This window comes from Salmo salar, chromosome ssa24 (assembly GCF_905237065.1).
Source record: "Salmo salar chromosome ssa24, Ssal_v3.1, whole genome shotgun sequence".
Taxonomy (NCBI): domain Eukaryota; kingdom Metazoa; phylum Chordata; class Actinopteri; order Salmoniformes; family Salmonidae; genus Salmo; species Salmo salar.
In genome coordinates, this window is record NC_059465.1 from 43329175 (window position 1) to 43352960 (window position 23786).

The 23786-nt window shown below is 43.7% G+C and overlaps 2 protein-coding genes across 2 annotated transcripts; both read left to right on the plus strand.

The window, feature by feature from the left end:
- The first annotated feature begins 1982 nt into the window (after positions 1 to 1982).
- On the plus strand, positions 1983 to 6907 carry ccno (cyclin O). Its single transcript, XM_014172675.2, has 3 exons — positions 1983 to 2741; positions 3844 to 4029; positions 4942 to 6907. Exons 1-3 carry the CDS (start codon positions 2334 to 2336, stop codon positions 6151 to 6153), a joined length of 1806 nt encoding a protein of 601 aa, XP_014028150.2. The 5' UTR covers positions 1983 to 2333; the 3' UTR covers positions 6154 to 6907.
- A 4067-nt stretch (positions 6908 to 10974) lies between these two features.
- Positions 10975 to 18445, plus strand: mcidas (multiciliate differentiation and DNA synthesis associated cell cycle protein). Its single transcript, XM_014172673.2, has 7 exons — positions 10975 to 11225; positions 12154 to 12229; positions 12367 to 12446; positions 13091 to 13151; positions 15700 to 15938; positions 16552 to 16662; positions 17045 to 18445. The coding sequence occupies exons 1-7, from the start codon at positions 11133 to 11135 to the stop codon at positions 17510 to 17512; spliced, it is 1128 nt and encodes a 375-aa protein (XP_014028148.1). The 5' UTR covers positions 10975 to 11132; the 3' UTR covers positions 17513 to 18445.
- Positions 18446 to 23786: the final 5341 nt, after the last annotated feature.

Genomic DNA, 23786 nt, shown 5'->3' on the forward strand with positions numbered 1-23786 from the left:
TGCCACTGTTGTCAAAGCAATATACAGTATATGAAGTATTACATAAATCAACAAAATAGCTCCCGAGTGGCGCAGCAGTCTAAGGCACTGCATCTCAGTTTTAGAGGCGTCACTACAGACACCCTGGTTCAGCGGTCTAAGGCACTGCATCTCAGTGTTTGAGGCGTCACTACAGACACCCTGGTTCAGCGGTCTAAGGCACTGCATCTCAGTGTTTGAGGCGTCACTACAGACACCCTGGTTCAGCGGTCTAAGGCACTGCATCTCAGTGTTTGAGGCGTCACTACAGACACCCTGGTTCAGCGGTCTAAGGCACTGCATCTCAGTGTTTGAGGCGTCACTACAGACACCCTGGTTCAGCGGTCTAAGGCACTGCATCTCAGTGTTTGAGGCGTCACTACAGACACCCTGGTTCGAATCCAGGCTGTGATTGGGAGTCTCATAGGGGGCTCACAATTGGCCCAGCATCGTCCGGGTTTGGCTGGTGTAGGCCGTCATTGTAAATAAGAATTTGTTCCTAACTGACTTGCCCTAGTTAAATAAAAACAAATATTAAACAGTGGCAACCTGTCATTCAGGGCTGCCCCACATGCAAAACAGGGCTTGCCAACTGGGAACTGGGAACTCTGGCCTCTTTCTAGAGCTACGATCTGAAGATCACTGACAACATCCTGATTCAACCTTGTTTTTCTTAGAGTTCCCAGTTGTCTTGAAAGCACCATAAATCCAGAGAACGACAGACTTGGATGACAAAATTTGATTACAAATATTTCCCACAAAGGACTGCTGCGCCACCTTCCTGAGCACAGCACAACAAGGTGTATATGTAATATGCCAGGGAGATATGTATACTGTAGCTAAGAAAGTAACATTAATACTAAGTGTATGTTGTGGAGTAAGCAATGTGCCTCACCCTAATAATTTGGTCTATTTTCACATCTTTATTTCACCTACTGTTCTGACTTGGTGGTGCACATGTAGCCTATAAACTGTTTTTAGAGAAATCTAATCATCGAATATTGTAAGAGCTTTCATTGTCAGCTTATAAGCGCCTTTTATTTATCCTACGGTTCTGACTTGGTGTACAGGGAGAATACTGTTAGAACGGTCCATGTTCTGAATTCTGTCACTGTACATTCCACTGAAAGCCAGGTGTACAGTAGCACTGGTAAGGTGTTGGGACTGTGCTGTTGGGACTGTGCTGTTGGGAACAGCTTTATGTAGACCTTAACAGTTTGTGGGCGCTGTTTGTCACCGTTATAGGTGCAATTAATGTATTTTTTAGTGTTGTGTTGTGGCTTTGTTGGCATGCATCCCACATTTTTTATTTTGCCACACCAAGATTTACATGCTAATATTTCCACTGATGAACAATATGTTTAAGCAACAATAACAGATGGTGTAGATATAATATGCAAACATGTCTCTCTACCCTATGGCAAAATTAGTACAATTCCATGAAATGTGTTATAAAATTGCTAAATGTTCTCTCTGCCCAATGCAAAACATGTGGAATTGTAGCAAACCTGCTTTAAAACAGCTAAATGTTCTCTCTGCCCCATTGACAAATTTGCAAAATTGCAGGAAATTAACTCAAAAAGTATTTTTCTCTCCACTGTCAAGAGAGGGGGGCTGCTAAAATGTTTTCCTCCCAATGTGGGGGGCTCTGATTTGCATATGTGGGTAAGGATGTGGATACACACACCCTGGAACCACTGAGGCTCCTCCTGGGGAGTTCAGATTGTTTTTGTGGTCCCCACCCCATCAGAATTACCCATCTCTGAGCTAGATGCTAAGGAAAGGCATCTTTCCCTCCTCCTGAAGAGCTTGGTTTGATTGAACTGTAATGGTTCTTCTAAGACAAACGACCGGACATGAAAATTACAAGAAGTGAGAAGAAAATGTCATACGGTTTAGGCCCGTATTAGTCATTCATGTGTAGACTGAAGTAGGTGCCTCTTGAAGAGCCCGAGTAAATCCGTAGCATCAACTATGTTTACACAACTGAGTGAGTCTGACGACCCTTAGGCGGTCCATTTACCCGGGCCTTGCGCGCCACTCGCCCAGCCGCTCAGCCCTCATGGGGGCAACAAACACACTCAGCATCCGTTCCTATGGCAACTTTCCCCCCCCCCCTTCAAGGCGCACAAAAGCGCGCAGTTGGAGAGGTGTTTGAGCGCGTCGACGCACCGGGAAAACACGTCATTACAGGGAACTCCTCAGCCCACCAATGACAAGTGAACACTGCGATATCAATGCAGTCACCAGAGAGAGGTATCGGATAGATTTCCAAAATAGGTGACATTTTAGCCTAGTCACAGAGCTTGACACAGATGAATAGAATGGTGTCATTTACGCAAACTGGCGAAACCTCGAACAGGATGTGCAAACGGAGGAAAATGAACAGCGGTTCTCAATCTCCGTCAAGGGACAATTTATCACCACAGGGAGACCAAATCGAGGAGACTTCGTGCACCCCTGTGCGGAGACGGCGGGCGGAGAGGGTCAGAAAGCCAAACATAATATCTAAACTGTCAGACTCTGGTTTCGAAGAGGACTTTCTATCACCGGTTCGGAAAAATCATTGTCCGGTAACAGTTGAAGACGCACTGGTACCAGGGAATTCCAACAACACACTGTTGTTTAACTGGTATCAACACTACGGCGAGATTGGTTATCAGATACAGAAACTCAAAGAGCCGCAGTTTCATCCAGTCAACTGTCTGTCTCGACAACCGCAGGTATGAAATCAACAGGTTCATACTGCGCTTCGTTCCAGATACACAACATGTACCTGCGCAGGTCTTCTCATGCAGATTCAAGATACCATAAAAAATAGAATAATACTTTATTGTTAATTTTGTGAGAAATTGACATTTTGTCTTCGGCTTATCTCAACCCAGGATTGATAATAGGCCTGTGAATATTTAAGCAGTTCTCATTTAGACCTTTAACCGCAATTTATGACATGTATTACAGTAATTTAGTTCTACAAGTTAACGGAAAACTGTAATTTGTATGGTAATTTGAGGTATTATCAACAGTAAAAAAATAACAAAAATAAATAAAAAGAAAACATTTCACTGCCGCATACTGTAAATGATGATGCATTGTGGGAAAATGTATATATTTCAAATGGTACTGTAATTCCACCCCACAGAATACAGTACAGTACCATATATTTGGAAAGCCAAAATCCTTTTGACCACTAGTGGGCGCATGGTATTGCTGTTTCTGGCCTCATTAACATATTTTGAGGCCTGCCTTGTAAGAGGCTATATTTATTACACACAGTGAGTGACAATGATGTACCAATTTATCTCATATGTGGTTATAGTCCACCCATCAATTTGTATAAGGGACAGAATGGAGTGTCAGCTAGTCTTAAACATGAAATGGGTTGAGCATTTTGCTATGTGCTTTTGGTCTGTTTTGCCCTGTAGTCACTGTCAGTTTGGAAGTCTCTATAATTGCAAGTGATTTATTATTATGCTATAACGTGTAAACACCTAGAAGTCAACCTGTTTGCACCAATCCCTTGTAATTACAGTAAAACACTGTGAAATACTAACCCCTCGCCTCAATAAATCTCATTTATTCCTTAATCAAGTCATTCTAATTATGGTAGCGCTTTACTTTTTTTACAGTATAATACCGTCAATTTTACGGTAATTTTACGGAGTGTCATTACACAGTACTTTATTTGATACCGTATTTCTATTACAGTAGATGTACTGTAATATTAAATACAGAATTGTACTTGCCACTAAGTACAGTGTAGGTATGTTTTATAAACTGCCAGGTGTGATTGTCGTAGTTCTATACGTGGTGTTTTTTTTCCAGGTGACAGCCGAGTCGCGATGTAAGCTTATCAGCTGGCTCATCCCCGTACACAGATACCTGCGTCTGTCCTTCGAGTGTTGCAGCCTGTCGGTCAACATCATGGATCGCTTCCTGGCTTCCACCCCAGTGGCTTCTGACTGTTTCCAGCTGCTGGGGGTCACCGCTCTGCTGCTCGCCTGTAAACAGGTGTGCACCATAGATATGTTCACTATTCAGGGAGGGAGGAAGGGAGGGAGGGAGGGAGGGAGTCAATCCATTTTGATGCTCTGGGAGAAAGATGAATGGTGTTTTAGAGATACTGTGTATATGGAAAGTTTATTTCAAAAGTGGTATATAGCCATTTTCAGAAATTAGGATAAATGAGCTTTTATTGTTTTAAAAAAACTGATGATAGAGATTGGTGTGTTTTTTTAAATCATGACAGACATGTACAGGGATTTGTTTCACTTGATGAGGATCATGTTTCATTTATTTTCTGTGACATCAATATTTATACAATTTGTTTTCTGAGTCAATACAGTAATATGAGCTCTGTTTTGTAAAATATTTACATTTGACATTTTTTACTCATTTTAGCATATGCTCTTGTCCAGAGACAACCACATATCACAGTCAAATATACAGAATACGGACATGCCATTCCAGCTAAACAATAAATAGAAAATACACACCTAAAATCTATTAATAAAAAAATGTGAGAACAGTAACATTTTACACACAGGAAAGGTATCCATAAACAATATTTTATAGTGAACCAACACAAATGTGAAGATTTGATGGATATACCGTTTTGGAAATAAACCCTTCGTGTGATGGTGTTTGTGTGTAACTTGTTCTCTGTCTCTCTCTCTCTCTCTTTCCCTCTTTCTCTTACCCTCTCTCTTTCTCTGTCTCGCTCTCTTTCTCTCTCTTTCTTTCTTTCTCTGTCTCTCTCTTTCTTTCTTTCTTTCTTTCTTTCTTTCTTTCTTCCTTTCTTTCTTTCTTTCTTTCTTTCTTTCTCTCTCTTTCTCTCTCTCTCTCTCTCTCTCTCTCTCTCTCTCTCTCTCTCTCTCTCTCTCTCTCTCTCTCTCCCTTTATAATATGTTCTGTTATATTCAGGTGGAGGTGTTTTCTCCTCGGATCAGCCAGCTCCTGTCTCTGTGTTGTGATGCGTTCTCCAGAGAACAGCTGTGTAACCTGGAATGTCTCATCCTGCTCCGCCTCAACTTCCGCCTGGCTGCACCAACCATAGCCTTCTTCCTGGACTTCTACACCAATCACAGCCTGGCTGGTCGGCATATGGGCGGGGACGGAGTCAGCAACGTTAGCCATAGGCTGCCTGGGGATAAGGATGAGGAAGTGAAGAGGCGAAAGAGGGGCAGCAGATTGGCTCTTAGGGTGTGTGAGCTCACTCTGGCCGACTACGCCTTCAATAAGTACACACCTTCCCTGACCGCCCGCTGTGCTCTGGCTCTAGCCAATCAACTGCTGAGAACCAGCCAGGGCCTAGAGGATCCAGCCAATCAGCTGCTGAGGATCAACCCTGAGGGCCCCGAGGAAGAGCCAATGGACCAATCCCTGACGGCCGAGCTCACATATGGCCACGCCTCCTCACAAGAGGACCATTCTCTGAGTGATCCTGCCCGCTCAGAGAATGACCATTCCCACCGAACCTTATCTGAGACTAGTAATCACTCCTGTATTGACAATGACTCCTCTCTTTCAGTTGTTGGTCACCTCCTATCTGTGAATGACTCCACCCAGTCAATGGATGACCCTTCTCCATCTGGGAACACGTTTACCCTGGTTGAGGGAGACCAGACTCATGCTCCTCTGGCCCATGAGTGTAGAGAGGGAGACCAGACTCACGCTCCTCTGGCCCATGAGTGTAGAGAGGGAGACCAGACTCACGCTCCTCTGGCCCATGAGTGTAGAGAGGGAGACCAGACTCACGCTCCTCTGGCCCATGAGTGTAGAGAGGGAGACCAGACTCACGCTCCTCTGGCCCAGGAGTGCAGAGAGGGAGACCAGACTCACGCTCCTCTGGCCCAGGAGTGTAGAGAGGGAGACCAGACTCACGCTCCTCTGGCCCATGAGTGTAGAGAGGGAGACCAGACTCACGCTCCTCTGGCCCAGGAGTGCAGAGAGGGAGACCAGACTCACGCTCCTCTGGCCCAGGAGTGCAGAGAGGGAGACCAGACTCACGCTCCTCTGGCCCAGGAGTGCAGAGAGGGAGACCAGACTCATGCTCTCTACCAAGAGTGTTTAGACAACCTTAGATTGTTGGTGTCACTCAACCAGGATGCCCTGCAGGCCATGATAACTCTGTGACAACATGATGACTGTTGACATGTTTCAACCTATGTTAGTTGAATACACTGTTGTTGTTGAATGCACCCTACACCATGTGACTGAAAACAACCTGTGTACCTCAAGAAACGAAAAGGCCAAACCTTTGATTCCCAGTCATCAGCGCTGCTACCCTGCACTTGGTGGTCGACAATGTAACTGTCGCTGAGTTAATTCAATGATGTAGTTTCTGCAAAAGACGGTTATCAGATTGTGCCTACAAACTGTAAACAATGTCAATGGACAGCATTTTATTGTCATCGAAGTACTGTATTTAGAGGATGGTTTGGTCTTTATTTATACTATGTTCTGTAACTTATTGAAGTCATTGTACTGTAAGATGCATTGAGTGAGTAGCCTACTGTAGATGTTTACATTTTAGTCATTTAGCAGACGTTCTTATCCAGAGTGACTTACAGTAGTTAATGCATACATTTCATACATTTTTTTCTCCGTACTGGTCCCCCGTGGGAATCGAACCCACAACCCTGGCGTTGCAAACACCATCCTCTACCAACTGAGCCACACGGGACTGTGTTTCTCAAACTGTTCTGAGATTGTACTGATCCTAGCTGCTATGTTGGCCAATGTTACATGGATCGTTATTGTTATGCAATGAACAATGATGTGACATCCCATTTCAGCAAATGTGATGAAAACCGTATTATTAAATTATTACTTGATAAATGTACTGGATATGTTTTCTGATTTATTCACTCCATTTTTGAAAATAAACGGTATAAAACCAAGAGAGGTGTATTTATCTTATATATCTGTTTGAGAGGTGGTATGAGGGGAATCTATCCCAAGAAGATAGTTGGAACAACGGTCATATCAGCTCAGTCGGGAAAATCTGCTGCTACCACAAGTGATATTTTAATAAAGTCTGTCAATGATACAGAGCTGTAACTGCTGTCGTCGGGAATAGAGGACCAAAACGCAGCAGGAATGTGGATGCTCATCTTGTTATTTATTTTAAATAAAGAAAACACCAAAACAAAGACCTCACGAACAACAAAACAGTCTTGTCAGGTTCACACAGGCAAAACAAGAGACAATCTCCCACAACACCAAACCAAACAATTACCCATATATAGGACTCTCAATCAGAGGCAACGAGAAAGCACCTGCCTCCAAATTGAGAGTCCAACTCCCCCCCCCATCAACCTAAACATAGAAATACAACAAACCAGAAAGAACACAGACCAAAACCCGGAAATAATAAATCAAACACCCTACTACATAAATCACCACCCCGAACCACATAAAACAAATACCCCTCTGCCACGTCCTGACCAAACTACAATAACAAATAACCCTTATTACTGGTCAGGACGTGACAAGAGCAAGCCACGTTTTTACCGGAACTGTGACTCACTGAGCACACATTGGTTGAATCAACATGGTATTCCACGTCATTTCAATTAAATAGGCTGCCAATCGAATAGATGATGCCAAGGCAAGTAGCCTATGGCTTTGCTTTAGCTAATGAATAAATGTTTATTGGTAGGCCTAATGTGGTCGTCATTTTCTCATGTCAAGTCTAACATTTCACAAAGTTTACACACGGTGTCCGCAGCTGGCTGGCGGGCAACAATGCAGTTACTTGTTCAGTAATTAAAGTTGGACATTTCAAACATTGCAGATTGTAACATTTATTTTCGACGCAACAGCATAATCACCTACCAATTCATTGTTTTAAATGTACAGCCTATCTGATAGTGCAGGACGGACATGAGCCGTCCTCCCGCAATCTCTCCCAGCTTGGATGGAAAAGTGTTGTGCGTAAAACCAGTCTATTAATGTTAAATAATACAGTCAGACCACCCTCAAAAACACCAGTTTACTAGAGATTGTTTGATTATGCAGTGTAGCCTACTATATTTATAGCTATATGCCGTGTTTAGCTGCTATTTCGATGGTATTTATAAACTGTGTATAAACATTACACATCAGATAGCCTAACAATTTGGGAAAAATATAGTCGGCTTGAGGATGAATGTAACCATTGTTTAGACTCATAGCCTAAACAAATTCAATTCAATTCAATCCAATTCAATTCAATTCAATCCAATTCAATCCAATTCAATTCAATTGAATTCAATCCAACTTCAGACTCCCCAGGTCTCCTGATGTCCTCCTTGCTGCTTCTCTCTCTCTTTATCTGTGTCTTAGAAAACAGTCTCTCTCTGTTTATCTGTGTCTTAGAAAACAGTCTCTCTCTCTTTATCTGTGTCTTAGAAAACAGTCTCTCTCTGTTTATCTGTGCCTTAGAAAACAGTCTCTCTCTGTTTATCTGTGTCTTAGAAAACAGTCTCTCTCTCTTTATCTGTGTCTTAGAAAACAGTCTCTCTCTCTTTATCTGTGTCTTAGAAAACAGTCTCTCTCTCTTTATCTGTGTCTTAGAAAACAGTCTCTCTCTCTTTATCTGTGTCTTAGAAAACAGTCTCTCTCTCTTTATCTGTGTCTTAGAAAACAGTCTCTCTCTCTTTATCTGTGTCTTAGAAAACAGTCTCTCTCTCTTTATCTGTGTCTTAGAAAACAGTCTCTCTCTCTTTATCTGTGCCTTAGAAAACAGTCTCTCTCTCTTTATCTGTGTCTTAGAAAACAGTCTCTCTCTCTTTATCTGTGTCTTAGAAAACAGTCTCTCTCTGTTTATCTGTGTCTTAGAAAACAGTCTCTCTCTGTTTATCTGTGTCTTAGAAAACAGTCTCTCTCTCTTTATCTGTGTCTTAGAAAACAGTCTCTCTCTGTTTATCTGTGTCTTAGAAAACAGTCTCTCTCTCTTTATCTGTGTCTTAGAAAACAGTCTCTCTCTCTTTATCTGTGTCTTAGAAAACAGTCTCTCTCTGTTTATCTGTGTCTTAGAAAACAGTCTCTCTCTGTTTATCTGTGTCTTAGAAAACAGTCTCTCTCTCTTTATCTGTGTCTTAGAAAACAGTCTCTCTCTCTTTATCTGTGTCTTAGAAAACAGTCTCTCTCTCTTTATCTGTGTCTTAGAAAACAGTCTCTCTCTCTTTATCTGTGTCTTAGAAAACAGTCTCTCTCTCTTTATCTGTGTCTTAGAAAACAGTCTCTCTCTGTTTATCTGTGCCTTAGAAAACAGTCTCTCTCTCTTTATCTGTGTCTTAGAAAACAGTCTCTCTCTGTTTATCTGTGTCTTAGAAAACAGTCTCTCTCTGGGCTTCTCTCTCTCTCTCTCTTCTGTTCTGCGGAGGCCTATAGCTGCAGTATACGACTGCTTCGCCTTGTATTTTTTTTGGGTGTGCAAATGTTTTCACTACAGTCTGTAGCTGCACATAAACTTAAATGATACATGCCAAGATATACCAGAGATAAATGACTGCTGATATTCAGCCCACACAACTCAAACGCCGGTTCACCAGTATAAACACTTTTCTTGTTTTGTTCAAGCTCTCAATAACTGTTGTCCGCTAAATATCATCTGTTTGCATCTGCCAAGAGGTCGGAGAATGAGAGAGGCTCAATTAAAGATGTTAGGCTACAGAATTGCAGTATTTGAAGCATCACTCTCTTCTGGACAGTTTCCCTGATGTTGCTACTTCAATCAAACTGTGTTTATCATCCCTGTAACTGTATCTTTTGCGGAGAGATTGTTTTCTGAACTAAAACTCATACTATAGAAGCATTAGTCTCTCGATCTGATGTAGGCTTTGGAACACCAGTGTTAAGCTCCAACTCATTGCACCGGCGCCGTCAGAGCCGTTCACCACTGCTTTTGTTAATAACCGATATCCCTTTACTTTCAATCGGTATTGAAAGGCCAGAGGCACTTTATCAATCACATTCCTGAAGCCCAAGAAACAAACACTTAACTCTCTCGTAAATAAGGAAATTTAAAAGGTTTATGAATTACTTTTTTGGACCATTACTGTCAAAATGATTTATTACGTTTAAAAAAATTCAAAACTAGACATTGATGACAGGCTCATGGTCCCTCAGCGCTGGTTTCGGGTTTGTCCGGTACGCCGGTGAAGTCGAGACCAGACACGGGGGCCTTGAGTTTCACGGGCTTGTCCGGTACGCCGGTGAAGTCGAGACCAGACACGGGGGCCTTGAGTTTCACGGGTCATGCAGGTTACTGTTAGGTTCCTTTGTTGGGTTATCGAAAGATTGTTGAGTTTCACTGACACAATTAATTATTCATTATCTTATTTTATTTCCGCCTGTCACGTTGATGTTGACTAGGCTATGGCATATCTGGAGATAATAAGCATTTATACCGACAGACATGCCTATAGTTTTCCCACTTCGTGTACATCTTTCAAGATCAAGAATGATTTAGCTCGGATAACCGGTTAGCCTAAATCACATTTTTATATAGGCCTACCAAAATAAACCCAAGTCTCTGAATTGTTAATTAACGCTTGGATCATGGCGAACCATGTGTATGAGCCATCAGCTAAACCAGGCTAAACATGTGTGAAATCTGGAGATGGAGAGGCGCAAAGCCCGTTAGTCTCTTGTTGACGGCATCTCTGTTGGCCACTGGTCGGTGATCTCCATGCAAGGATATCTCGCTCTACGCGCGTCATGCTCTACGCGCGTCGAATACACTCGGAGACCGCGGTAAAAGCAGGCGCCGCCTCCAGCAGAAACATTTTCCCTCTGAGCCTAAAAACCGTTAGGTCTACACCTGTTAAATCTCCGGGGGAAACCTCGTGTCCTTAGAGACCATGACCTGGTTTGATTGGACCACAGACTTTAAACGGCGGCATGGAACGGTATAAACCGGGAGAATACGGCTTATAAAAAACAATCTACCTCAGCTAGAATCTCACTGTGTTTTGGACTGATTATTATTATTTTTTATTTTTTGCACGAGTGACAACATCTGCAGTTTGGTTCAGTATATAATCTTTGTCTGGTGAGTGTCGGTTTAATTCTGGGCTACTACAGACATAAAATCTGTGTCCATCTGAAACGGAAACTAACGGAGAATGCATGGAGGCAGAAAAGTGTTGGGGACTATCTGTCCACTATCAGTGGCTCCTCGTCAGAATCAAGACAGAAGACAGACAGCAGCTAGAAAGGTACAGAGATGATTAACCGGCTATCTGCTAGTCTATACTCATTTTACCAGTGGTGGAAAAAGTACTCAATTGTCATACTTGAGTAAAAGTAAAAGATACCCTTAATAATAGAAAATGACTCAAGTAAAATTGAAAGTCACCCAGTAAAATATTACTTGCATAAAATTCTAAAAGTATTTGATTTGACATATACATAAGTATCGACAGTAGCCTAAATGTAATTACTAGAATATAGACCTACTTAAGTATCAAAAGTAAAAGTATAAATACATTCAAAGTCCTTATATTATGCAAACCAGACGTGTTTGTTTAATTTACGGGTTAACAGCGGAACACTCCAACATTCAGACAAACGAAGCGTTTGTGTTTACTGAGTCCGCCAGATCAGAGGCAGTAATGGATGACCAGGAATGTTCTGTTTTCGTGGGCTGCTAAGCATTCAAAGGTGTAACGAGTACTTTTGGGTGTCAGGGAAAATGTACGGAGTAAAAAATGTATTATTTTCTTTAGGAATGTAGTGAAGTAAATGTAACAGTTGTAAAAGTTATAAATATTAAAGGAAAGTACAGATACAAAAATATATATATACTTAAGGAGTACTTTAAAGTATTTTTTTTACCTAAGTACTTTACACCACTGCATTTTGATGGCAATTTATGCATTGTCAGTGTAACCGATGTGAAATGGCTAGTTAGTTAGCGGTGGTGCGCGTTTCAATCGCTCTGAGACCTGAAGTAGGGTTTCCCCTTGCAACGTCGCAAGAGCCGCGGCTTTTGTGGCGCGATGGGTAACGATGCTTCGTGTGGTGTCAGTTGTTGATGTGTGCAGAGGGTCCCTGGTTCGAGCCCAGGTTGGGGCGAAGAGAGGGACGGAACCTATGTAGTCCTATCTAATATTGTTAGAGACATTGCGAACCTCTTATCCACAGGGCAGACCGAGGCTCCCCAGGAGCAGCAGCCCGGTCGCGGTGTATGTGGACCGGAATCCCTGCATCGTTGAAGAGGGTAGATGAACCATGGGCATATTGCTCAGACTACACGCACGATGTTTTCATTGTTTTGTCTTATTAATTAATACAAATTCAAAGTACAATGTTAAATAAATTCATATATACATATATTGTTGTCTTCACTATTTGTAGCATTCGCAACGATAGCATGGGATGACTTGGAGGAATGTGCGTCCGTGATGAGGCGAGAGAGCGACTCCCTGGGTTCCCAGGTAAAATAACACACACACACACACACACACACACACACACACACACACACACACACACACACACACACACACACACACACACACACACACACACACACACACACACACACACACACACACACACACACAGAGGGAGAGTGTGTGAGAGAGAGAAAGATGCACATACACACCGATAAGTTTCACGTTAGAGGATTAGCCGTTTCCATGGTTATCTGACGGCTCTGGCCGGTTAATATTTGACAGACAGGTTACCAGCGGAGCGCCAAAGACGGTGTATTTATGCTCTTGCCACACGCCTTATAGAAAAAGAAAAAAAAAACACTTCAAAGTTGCCAACCTGCCTACCGAAACTAGTCCTAATCTCATTTAACTGACACTTTTTTTTATTAAACACCGACACTCACATTGAACTGAAAGGACCCCACACAGCAACATGGGCGCACAGACCTGCACCTCGGTGTATTTACCGCGCTGGGATTCCGGTTGGGATTTCCAGGTAACCGCGCTACTGATTGTGTGGATATGAGTATGTTATCTCTCGTATTTCTACAATCTAGCCTGTGCAATGTCGGTCTGTTCGGTGTGAATGAGGCTGTACGCTTTTTTTTTGTGTGTGTGTTTGTGTGTTTGTGTGTATCGAACAGGTGAACGATTCCGACGGAGATGACCTGGAATTCGGGGAATATGCCCTGGACTTCATAGCTGGTAAGAACATCGAGATTCAAATCATTCAGAGGGAACAACAAAGTAGCCTAATCGTTTTTAATCTGTATTGACGATTGATGAGGACGCTAGGATTTAGACTGCAAAAGTTGTTTTAGGTAAATATAGAGTCATCTTCTGTGTTGTTTTGATTTATTGCGATGAATAGATACATGTATTTATTAGGTACAGTTCCTGAAGAAAAACGGTGATCTTGCTTCAGCTCTATCAGCTGTGTAAAACGTATTTTTTTTTATGATAGTGAATGTTAAACTGTAAGAATCTAATGTAAATGTCTATAAATATATCGTAAAAACAGCAAACAAAGACTAAAATAAGAGTTCATTTCCACATCTGTATCTGTATTATCCTCTCCCATTCCCGATGTATTATTGTCACGTCCTGACCATAGAAAGCTTTTATTTTTCTATGGTAGAGTAGGTCAGGGTGTGACAGAGGGTTTTGTCTAGTTTATTTATGTGTATGTTGGTTTTAGTTTCTTTTTTATATGTTGGGGGTTTTGTCTAGTTTATGTATTTCTATGTGGGGTTCTAGTTGTTGTATTTCTATGTTTTTTTGGGGGGGGGATGATCTCCAATTAGAGGCAGCTGGTCATCGTTGTCTCTAATTGGGGATCATATTTAAGTTGTTGTTTCTCCCACTAGGTTTTGTGGGAGATTATTTTGAGTATGTGTATGTTGCACATCGTCGTCACGGTTTGTTGTTTTGTTCATTAGTTTATTTGTATGTCTTGCATAGTTTCACAGTTATAATAAAATGTGGAACGATACACACGCTGCGCTTTGGTCCCATTCTTCAGACAGCCGTGACAATTACATTAATCCCCTCCCCCATTCCCCCATGTATTATGTTAATCCCCTCTCCCATTCCCCCATGTATTATATTAATCCCCTCCCCCATGTATTATATTAATCCCCTCTCCCATGTATTATGTTAATCCCCTCTCCCATGTATTATGTTAATCCCCTCTCCCATGTATTATGTTAATCCCCTCTCCCATGTATTATGTTAATCCCCTCCCCCATGTATTATGTTAATCCCCTCTCCCATTCTCCCATGTATTATGTTAATCCCCTCTCCCATTCTCCCATGTATTATGTTAATCCCCTCTCCCATGTATTATGTTAATCCCCTCCCCCATTCTCCCATGTATTATGTTAATCCCCTCTCCCATGTATTATGTTAATCCCCTCTCCCATGTATTATGTTAATCCCCTCTCCCATTCTCCCATGTATTATGTTAATCCCCTCTCCCATGTATTATGTTAATCCCCTCCCCCATTCTCCCATGTATTATATTAATCCCCTCTCCCATGTATTATGTTAATCCCCTCCCCCATTCCCCCATGTATTATATTAATCCCCTCTCCCATGTATTATGTTAATCCCCTCCCCCATTCTCCCATGTATTATATTAATCCCCTCTCCCATGTATTATGTTAATCCCCTCTCCCATGTATTATGTTAATCCCCTCCCCCATTCTCCCATGTATTATATTAATCCCCTCTCCCATGTATTATGTTAATCCCCTCCCCCATTCTCCCATGTATTATGTTAATCCCCTCTCCCATGTATTATGTTAATCCCCTCTCCCATGTATTATATTAATCCCCTCTCCCATGTATTATGTTAATCCCCTCTCCCATGTATTATATTAATCCCCCCCCATGTATTATGTTAATCCCCTCTCCCATGTATTATGTTAATCCCCTCTCCCATGTATTATATTAATCCCTTCTCCCATGTATTATGTTAATCCCCTCTCCCATGTATTATATTAATCCCCTCTCCCATGTATTATATTAATCCCCTCTCCCATTCTCCCATGTATTATATTAATCCCCTCTCCCATGTATTATGTTAATCTTCTCTCCCATGTATTATGTTAATCCCCTCTCCCATGTATTATGTTAATCCCCTCTCCCATGTATTATGTTAATCCCCTCTCCCATGTATTATATTAATCCCCTCTCCCATGTATTATGTTAATCCCCTCTCCCATGTATTATGTTAATCCCCTCTCCCATGTATTATATTAATCCCCTCTCCCATGTATTATGTTAATCCCTTCTCCCATGTATTATGTTAATCCCCTCTCCCATTCTCCCATGTATTATGTTAATCCCCTCTCCCATGTATTATGTTAATCCCCTCTCCCATGTATTATATTAATCCCCTCTCCCATGTATTATATTAATCCCCTCTCCCATGTATTATGTTAATCCCCTCTCCCATGTATTATATTAATCCCCTCTCCCATGTATTATATTAATCTCCTCTCCCATGTATTATATTAATCCCCTCTCCCATGTATTATGTTAATCCTCTCTCCCATGTATTATGTTAATCCCCTCTCCCATGTATTATGTTAATCCCCTCTCCCATTTTCCCATATATTAGACTCAGCGAAAGTTTGATGGGACAATACATCTGACTGTTTTATACTGAATGAGTCAATGTTTTGATTGTATCTGACCCTATCTAAATAAAAAACTGAAAGTCATGAAAATCTCCTATTCTCCCATGTAGACTCTCCAGCCACATTGGAGCGCAGTCTGTCTCCTGCTGATCTGGTGGCCTTCCAAGGGTGTATCATCCCTCCTCTCACCCCCCAGCGGGAGCCATGTCCAGAGGGCCAGGACCAGCAGAGCTACCCTTCCTCAGACCCAGGCCTCGGCCAGCCTCAGGCCCAGGATGGGATACTCTGGAGGGGCATTGCTCAGCACCACACCAGGGTCCTGGGACACACACTGGAGACCAACAGCCAGGTACAGACATACAGACAGACAGACAGACAGACAGACAGACAGACAGACAGACAGACCTTGTGTGACAAGGCGTGCAGGAAGAATTTTATCTGAATCTGCGGTTGATTGCCATGCGTTGCGATGTCGACTCACTGGATGTACTGGGTGTGCTGTCATGTACTGGGTGTGCTGTCATGTACTGGGTGTGCTGTCATGTACTGGGTGTGCTGTCGTGTACTGGGTGTGCTGTCGTGTACTGGGTGTGCTGTCGTGTACAGGGTGTGCTGTCGTGTACTGGGTGTGCTGTCGTGTACTGGGTGTGCTGTCGTGTACTGGGTGTGCTGTCGTGTACTGGGTGTGCTGTCGTGTACTGGGTGTGCTGTCATGTACTGGGTGTGCTGTCGTGTGCTGTCGTGTACTGGGTGTGCTGTCATGTACACCCAGTTCAACTGAAAAATAGTTTCCTCTCTGCTGCTCTTATTAGTTTTAATAACAGCGAGTAGACATTACCTCTTTATTTCTGCAAAGTTCTTCTTTGCTGTCAAACTCCTGTGCCAGGTTTGATGTAGGTAAAACACTTTCACGCTCTTTCATGGTTTCGGTTCCAGATTCTGTCCTCTTGTCTTTTCCCCAGCTTCACCTGACTGTGAGCAGGAGGCAGGAGGAGATTAATGCCCTGCAGCAACGCAATGTCCACCTCAGAGAATTGGCCACCAGAGCTAAACACCTAGCCTCTGTACTGGATGTAAGTCAGGAGAATGGAAACACACGCGCGCGCACGCGCACACACACACACATTCACATAAATAAACACATCAGATGATCAACTACATACAACTATAGTACCTGGTTGCAACCAAATCTCTCCCTGTCTCTCTCTCTCTCTCTTTCTCTCTCTCTCTCTCTTTCTCTCTCTGTCTCTCTCCCTCTCTCTCTGTCTCGCTCTCTCTCTCTCTTTCTCTCTCTCTTTCTCTCTCTCTCTCTCTCTGTCTCTCTCTCTCTCTCTCTCTCTCTCTCTCTCTCTCTCTTTCTCTCTCTCTCTCTGTCTCTCTCTCTCTGTCTCTCTCTCTCTCTCTCTGTCTCTCTCTCTCTCTCTCTCTCTCTCTCTCTCTCTCTCTCTCTCTCAGAAGCTGATGATGGTGAGGGAACCATCATGTTTTCGACAACCCTCAACATCCCCCTGTGACGAATCCCCCATGTCAACGATCCCATGTAAGAGGCAGCGTCTGGACGACACCTGTGACGACACATCGCCCCCTGGGTGTGTGGAAGACATCCTACGGGATGTCAGCGAGCGCTGCAACACCGTCCTGCACCACAGCACCGCTCAACCACCTCTTACCCAGGATAGTGACCCAGAGAAAATACGGATGTTCGGGGCGTTCTCTGGACTGCAGACATCCAGGACCACAGGTGGCGCTGTGGTGAGCATGGAGGACGCGGAGGCAGGAGAGAGCAGTAGTGACTCGTCTTTCAGGACTTCAATTAGGGAACACTGTACGATCAGGACTCAGACCTTCCCTCACGGGCACGCCTTCACCTCCAGGACGACCCAGGGAGGGTACCGCTTCCGCTGGGTTCCCAGCCAGAGCTAGCCCTTAGCGGTACTAGTATCCCAGCCAGAGCTAGCCCTTAGCGATACTGGGTTCCCAGCCAGAGCTAGCCCTTAGCGGTACTGGTATCCCAGCCAGAGCTAGCCCTTAGCGGTACTGGGTTCCCAGCCAGAGCTAGCCCTTAGCATTAGCACTGAGCTAGAGCCATCTTGAACATGTAGTAGGTACTGCTGTTATTAGACTGCTAGTTTTGGCTAAATACTAGCTACACTATATTTATAAAAGTATGTGGACACCCCTTCAAATTAGTGGATTCTATTTCAGCCACATCCGTTGCTGACAGGTGTATAAAATCGAGCACAACGCCATGCAATCTCCATAGACAAACATTGGCAGTAGAATGGCCTTACTGAAGAGGCTCCCGAGTGGCACAGTAGTCTAAGGCACTGCATCTCAGTGCTAGAGGCATCACTACAGACCCTGGTTCGATTCCAGGCTATATCATAATCATCTGTGATTGAAAGTCCCATAGGATGGCACACAATTGGCCCAGTGTCGTCTGGGTTAGGGTTTGGCTGCTGTAGGCTGTCATTGTAAATAAGAATTTGTTCTTAACTGACTTGCCTAGTTAAATAAAGGTTAAAAGAGCTCAGTCACTTTCAATATGGCATCATCATAGGATGCCACCTTTCCAACAAGTCAGTTTGTCCAATTTCTGCCCTGCTAGAGCTTCCCCGGTCAACTGTTATTGTGAAGTGGAAATGTCTAGGAGCAACAACGGCTAACCTGTGAAGTGGTAGGCCATACAAGCTCATGGGAGTGCCAAAGCGCCGAGCACATAATAATCTTGCTTGCAACACTCACTACCGAGTTCCAAACTGCCTCTGGAAGCAATGTCAGCACAAGAACTGTTTGTCAGGAGCTTCATGAAATGGGTTTTCATGGCCAAGCAACCACACACAAGCCTAAGATCACAATGCCAAGCGTCGGTTGGAGTGGTGTAAAGCTCGCTGCCATTGGAGCAGTGGAAACACATTCTCTGGAGTGATGAATCAAGCTTCACCATGTGCCAGTCCGATGGACGAATCTGGGTTTAGCGGATGCCAGGACAATGCTACCTGCCCCAATGCATAGTGCCAACTGTAAAGTTTGGTGGAGGAGGAATAATGGTCTGGGGCTGTTTTTCATGGTTCGGGCCCCTTAGTTCCAGTGAAGGGAAATCTTAACGCTACAGCCTACAATGACATTCTAGATGATTCTGTGCTTCCAACTTTGTGGAAACAGTTTGGGGAAGGACATTTGCTGTTTCAGCATGACAATGACCCTCGTGCACAAAGCGAAGTCCATACAGAAATGGTTTGTCATTGTGGAAGAACTTGACTGGCCTGCACAGAGCCCTGACCTCAACCCCATTGAATACCTTTGAGATGAATTGGAACACCGACTGCAAACCAGGCCTAATCGCCCAACATCTGTGCCCGACCTCACTAATGCTCTTGTGGCTGAATAAAGAATATACTGTTAGTTCCCGAAGCAATGTTCCAACATCTAGTGGAAAGCCTTACCAGAAAAATGGAGGCTGTTGTAGCGAGAAAGGGAGGACCAACTCCATAAGATGTTTGACGAGCAGGTGTCCACATACTTTGATCATGTAGTGTATATCTCAGGGTTGGCCAACCCTCCCTTTCTGAATAATAACCTGCCTACATACTGAGAACATTCTAAATTGTAAATCACTTTGTGTGTACAACAAGCCAAAAGCTTTCGGCAGTGGCAGTATATTCTTTACTCAGTGCTTTGACCAAGGTATGGTCAATTAATTTATCAAACTACCATTTTCTTACTACCAGGGGCGGCAGGTAGCCTAGTGGTTAGAGCGTTGGGCCAGTAATCGTAAAGGTTGCTAGTTCAGATCCCCGAGCTGACGAGGTAAAAATCTGTCATTCTGCCCCTGAATAAGGCAGTTAACCCACTGTTCCTAGGCTGTCATTGTAAATAAGAATTTGTTCTTAACTGACTTACCTAGTTAAATAAAAAGGTCAATCAACAAACCAAGTAGAATGGGTGTCTATAGGCTTAATGATGCTGTCTCCTCAGGTATCCAAGCAACTGAATTAAACTGTGTTTTTGTTAGTTAATTCCATCTTTGTGTTTACGTTTGCTCGTGCGTGTGTTGAAAGTCCTCAGGGTCCAGGCTAATAATCCAGTTGGACGATGGAACACCTCACCCAAGTGATTTACACCAATGTTTCAAAGTCTAAAGATACATGTTGTCATTTTGTTATATGTAATAAAGATGATGTTTTGAATAAATATTGTCATATACATAATGATTTCTGTATAGATTAATGGGGCACTCTGAATTTGCTTCATTCATTAATGAAATATACCCATTTTGATTCTTGAAAAATATAACTTAGAAATGCCTCAGTTCATCCGTCATACAAATGTATTTATATATCCTTTCTTACATCAGCTGATATCTCAAAGTGCTGTACAGAAACCCAGCCTAAAACCCCAAACAGCAAGCAATGCAGGTGTAGAAGCACGGTGGCTAGGAAAAACTCCCTAGAAAGGCCAAAACCTAGGAAGAAACCTAGAGAGGAACCAGGCTATGAGGGGTGGCCAGTCCTCTTCTGGCTGTGCCGGGTGAAGATTATAACAGAACATGGCCAAGATGTTCAAATGTTCATAAATGACCAGCAGGGTCAAATAATAATAATCACTAATAAACGTAATCACAAATATACGCTTGTTTCTCTCCAATGTTTGAAAGTAAAGGTAAACAAACACTGTATAGCCTTACAACATGGTTAAAACTACACTTTTGATATCATGGATGGTCAGTCCTTGCATCCATACCGAATCGGGTTAGGAAAGATGTTTTGTTATTGTTTAAACTGCTTATTGCAGTTTTAAGGAGGATTTAAGGGATAGTAAGTGTAAATGAATTAAAGGACTATAAGTAAAGGGAAAGAAAGTAGAAGTTTATTTTTATGTTTTTTAACCTGTTGGGGGTAGGGGGCAGTATTTTCACGGCCGGATAAAAAACGTACCCGATTTAATCTGGTTATTACTCCTGCCCAGAAACTAGAATATGCATATAATTAGTAGATGTGGATAGAAAACACCCTAAAGTTTCTAAAACTGTTTGAATGGTGTCTGTGAGTATAACAGAACTCATATGGCAGGCCAAAACCTGAGAAGATTCTATATGGGAAGTGCCCTGTCTGACCATTTCTTGGCCTTCTGTAGCCTCTTTATCGAAAATACAGGATCTCTGCTGTAACGTGACATTTTCTAAGGCTCCCATAGGCTCTCAGAAGGCGCCAGAACGTGGAATGATAACTCTGCAGTCCCTGGGCGAAAAACAGTAGGGGTTTTGCATGTGACGACGCCATTTTGTACTTTCAGTGTTTGAACGTCTCCCGGTCGGAATATTATCGCTATTTTACGAGAAAAATCGCATAAAAATAGATTTTAAACAGCGTTTGAGATGCTTCGAATTACGGTAATGGAATATTTAGAATTTTTTTGTCACGATATGCGCCGGCGCGTCACCGTTCGGATAGTGTCATGAACACAAGAACAAAACGCAGCTATTTGGATATAACTATGGATTATTTGGAACCAAAACAACATTGGGTGTTGAAGTAGAAGTCCTGGGAGTGCATTCTGACGAAGAACAGCAAAGATAATCACATTTTTCTTATAGTAAATCTGAGTTTGGTGAGGGCTAAACTTGGTGGGTGTCTAAATAGCTAGCCATGATGGCCGGGCCATCTACTCAGAATATTGCAAAATGTGCTTTCACCGAAAAGCTATTTTAAAATCGGACACCGCGATTGCATAAAGGAGTTCTGTATCTATAATTCTTAAAATAATTGTTATGTTTTTTGTGAACATTTATCATGAGTAATTTAGTAAATTCACCGGAAGTTTTCGGTGGGTATGCTAGTTCTGAACAAAACATGCTAATGTAAAAAGCTGTTTTTTTATATAAATATGAACTTGATTGAACAAAACATGCATGTATTGTGTAACATAATGTCCTAGGAGTGTCATCTGATGAAGATCATCAAAGGTTAGTGCTGCATTTAGCTGTGGTTTTGGTTTTTGTGACATTATATGCTAGCTTGAAAAATGGGTGTGTGATTATTTCTGGCTGGGTACTCTCCTGACATAATCTAATGTTTTGCTTTCGTTGTAAAGCCTTTTTGAAATCGGACAATGTGGTTAGATAAAGGAGAGTCTTGTCTTTAAAATGGTGTAAAATAGTCATATGTTTGAAAAATTTACGTTTTTGCATTTTTGAGGTATTTGTAATTCACGCCACGCTATACCATTGGATATTGGTGAAGCGTTCCGCTAGCGGAACATCTAAATGTAAGAGGTTTAAGGGTTTCCTTTCCATGTTTCAGGAGCAAAACAAACGTGACCCCAGCGACACTTGACCTGTAGGTCCTTGATCTTCATTTGGTCTGTCTGTCTGTCTGTCTGTCTGTCTGTCTGTCTGTCTGTCTGTCTGTCTGTCTGTCTGTCTGTCTGTCTGTCTGTCTGTCTGTCTGTCTGTCTGTGTTGTGGTCCTCTTGTCTTGGTTTCCCTGTGACGTTTTGAGAAGGAAGCAAGGAGAAAGGTGGCAAGAAATTAAGGATTCGAGGTCAAAGGAAGACTTCCACGGGTGTGAGGGAGGTTAAGGGAAGGGGAAGGGAGGGTGAGGGAGGGAGGTTAAGGGAAGGGGGAGGGAGGGAGGTTGAGGGAGGTTAAGGGAAGGGGAAGGGAGGTTAAGGGAAGGGGAGGGAGGTTAAGGGAGGGTGAGGGAGGTAAGGGAAGGGGGAGGGTGGGTGAGGGAGGGAGGTTAAGGGAATGGAAAGGGAGGGTGAGGGAGGGAGGGAGGGAGGGAGGTTAAGGGAAGGGGAAGGGAGGGTGAGGGAGGGAGATTAAGGGAAGGGGAAGGGAGGGTGAGGGAGGTTAAGGGAAGGGGGAGGGAGGGTGAGGGAGGTTAAGGGAAGGGGAAGGGAGGTTAAGGGAAGGGGAAGGGAGGTTGAGGGAGGGAGGTTAAGGGAAGGGGGAGGGAGGGTGAGGGAGGTTAAGGGAAGGGGGAGCGAGGGTGAGGGAGGTTAAGGGAAGGGGAAGGGAGGGTGAGGGAGGGAGGTTAAGGGAAGGGGGAGGGAGGTTGAGGGAGGTTAAGGGAAGGGGAAGGGAGGTTAAGGGAAGGGGGAGGGAGGTTAAGGGAGGGTGAGGGAGGTAAGGGAAGGGGGAGGGTGGGTGAGGGAGGGAGGTTAAGGGAATGGAAAGGGAGGGTGAGGGAGGGAGGGAGGGAGGTTAAGGGAAGGGGAAGGGAGGGTGAGGGAGGGAGGTTAAGGGAAGGGGAATGGAGGTTAAGGGAAGCTGAGGGAGGTTAAGGGAAGGGGAAGGGGGAGGGAGGTTAAGGGAAGGGGGAGGGAGGGTGAGGGAGGTTAAGGGAAGGGGAAGGGAGGTTAAGGGAAGGGGAAGGGAGGTTGAGGGAGGGAGGTTAAGGGAAGGGGGAGGGAGGGTGAGGGAGGTTAAGGGAAGGGGGAGCGAGGGTGAGGGAGGTTAAGGGAAGGGGAAGGGAGGGTGAGGGAGGTTAAGGGAAGGGGAAGGGGGAGGGAGGTTAAGGGAAGGGGAAGGGAGGTTAAGGGAAGGGGGAGGGAGGTTAAGGGAGTGTGAGGGAGGTAAGGGAAGGGGGAGGGTGGGTGAGGGAGGTTAAGGGAAGGGAAAGGGAGGGTGAGGGAGGTTAAGGGAAGGGGGAGGGTGGGTGAGGGAGGTTAAGGGAAGGGAAAGGGAGGTTGAGGGAGGTTAAGGGAAGGGAAAGAGAGGGTGAGGCTGTCCAGAGGTGAACATCAGACCACACTAGGACACCTGTTCAAACTCCTAAGCCTTAAGGTGTGTTTGCCTAAGGCCTCTGGAAACAAGACATGAGCAGGGCATGATTTACAGGACTGTTACTGAAGGAAGTATTGTTTGAGGAGAATTTAACAGCCCGAGGGAAGGAGTGAGGAAAGGAGGAGATAAGTTATAGAGACTGAGACCTGAAAACCACAATCTCTGTTAACTGGATTTATCCAGTTGTGTTGAAATATGAAAACAATCAGGTGCTGGACATCCTCCACCCTCCCCCCTCCTAATAAAAAACTGGTTTACCAAGACGCACTACAGACAATGTTTCAATCCCACTGGGATGGATGTGTCTTCAAACGGTTGTTTACCAGGTGCTTGAAGTGGGCTGAGAGACTACAGCGCTACTTGGACTAGGGAGGCAAGGAGGAGATAAAAGGAGACATACTTAGTCTGA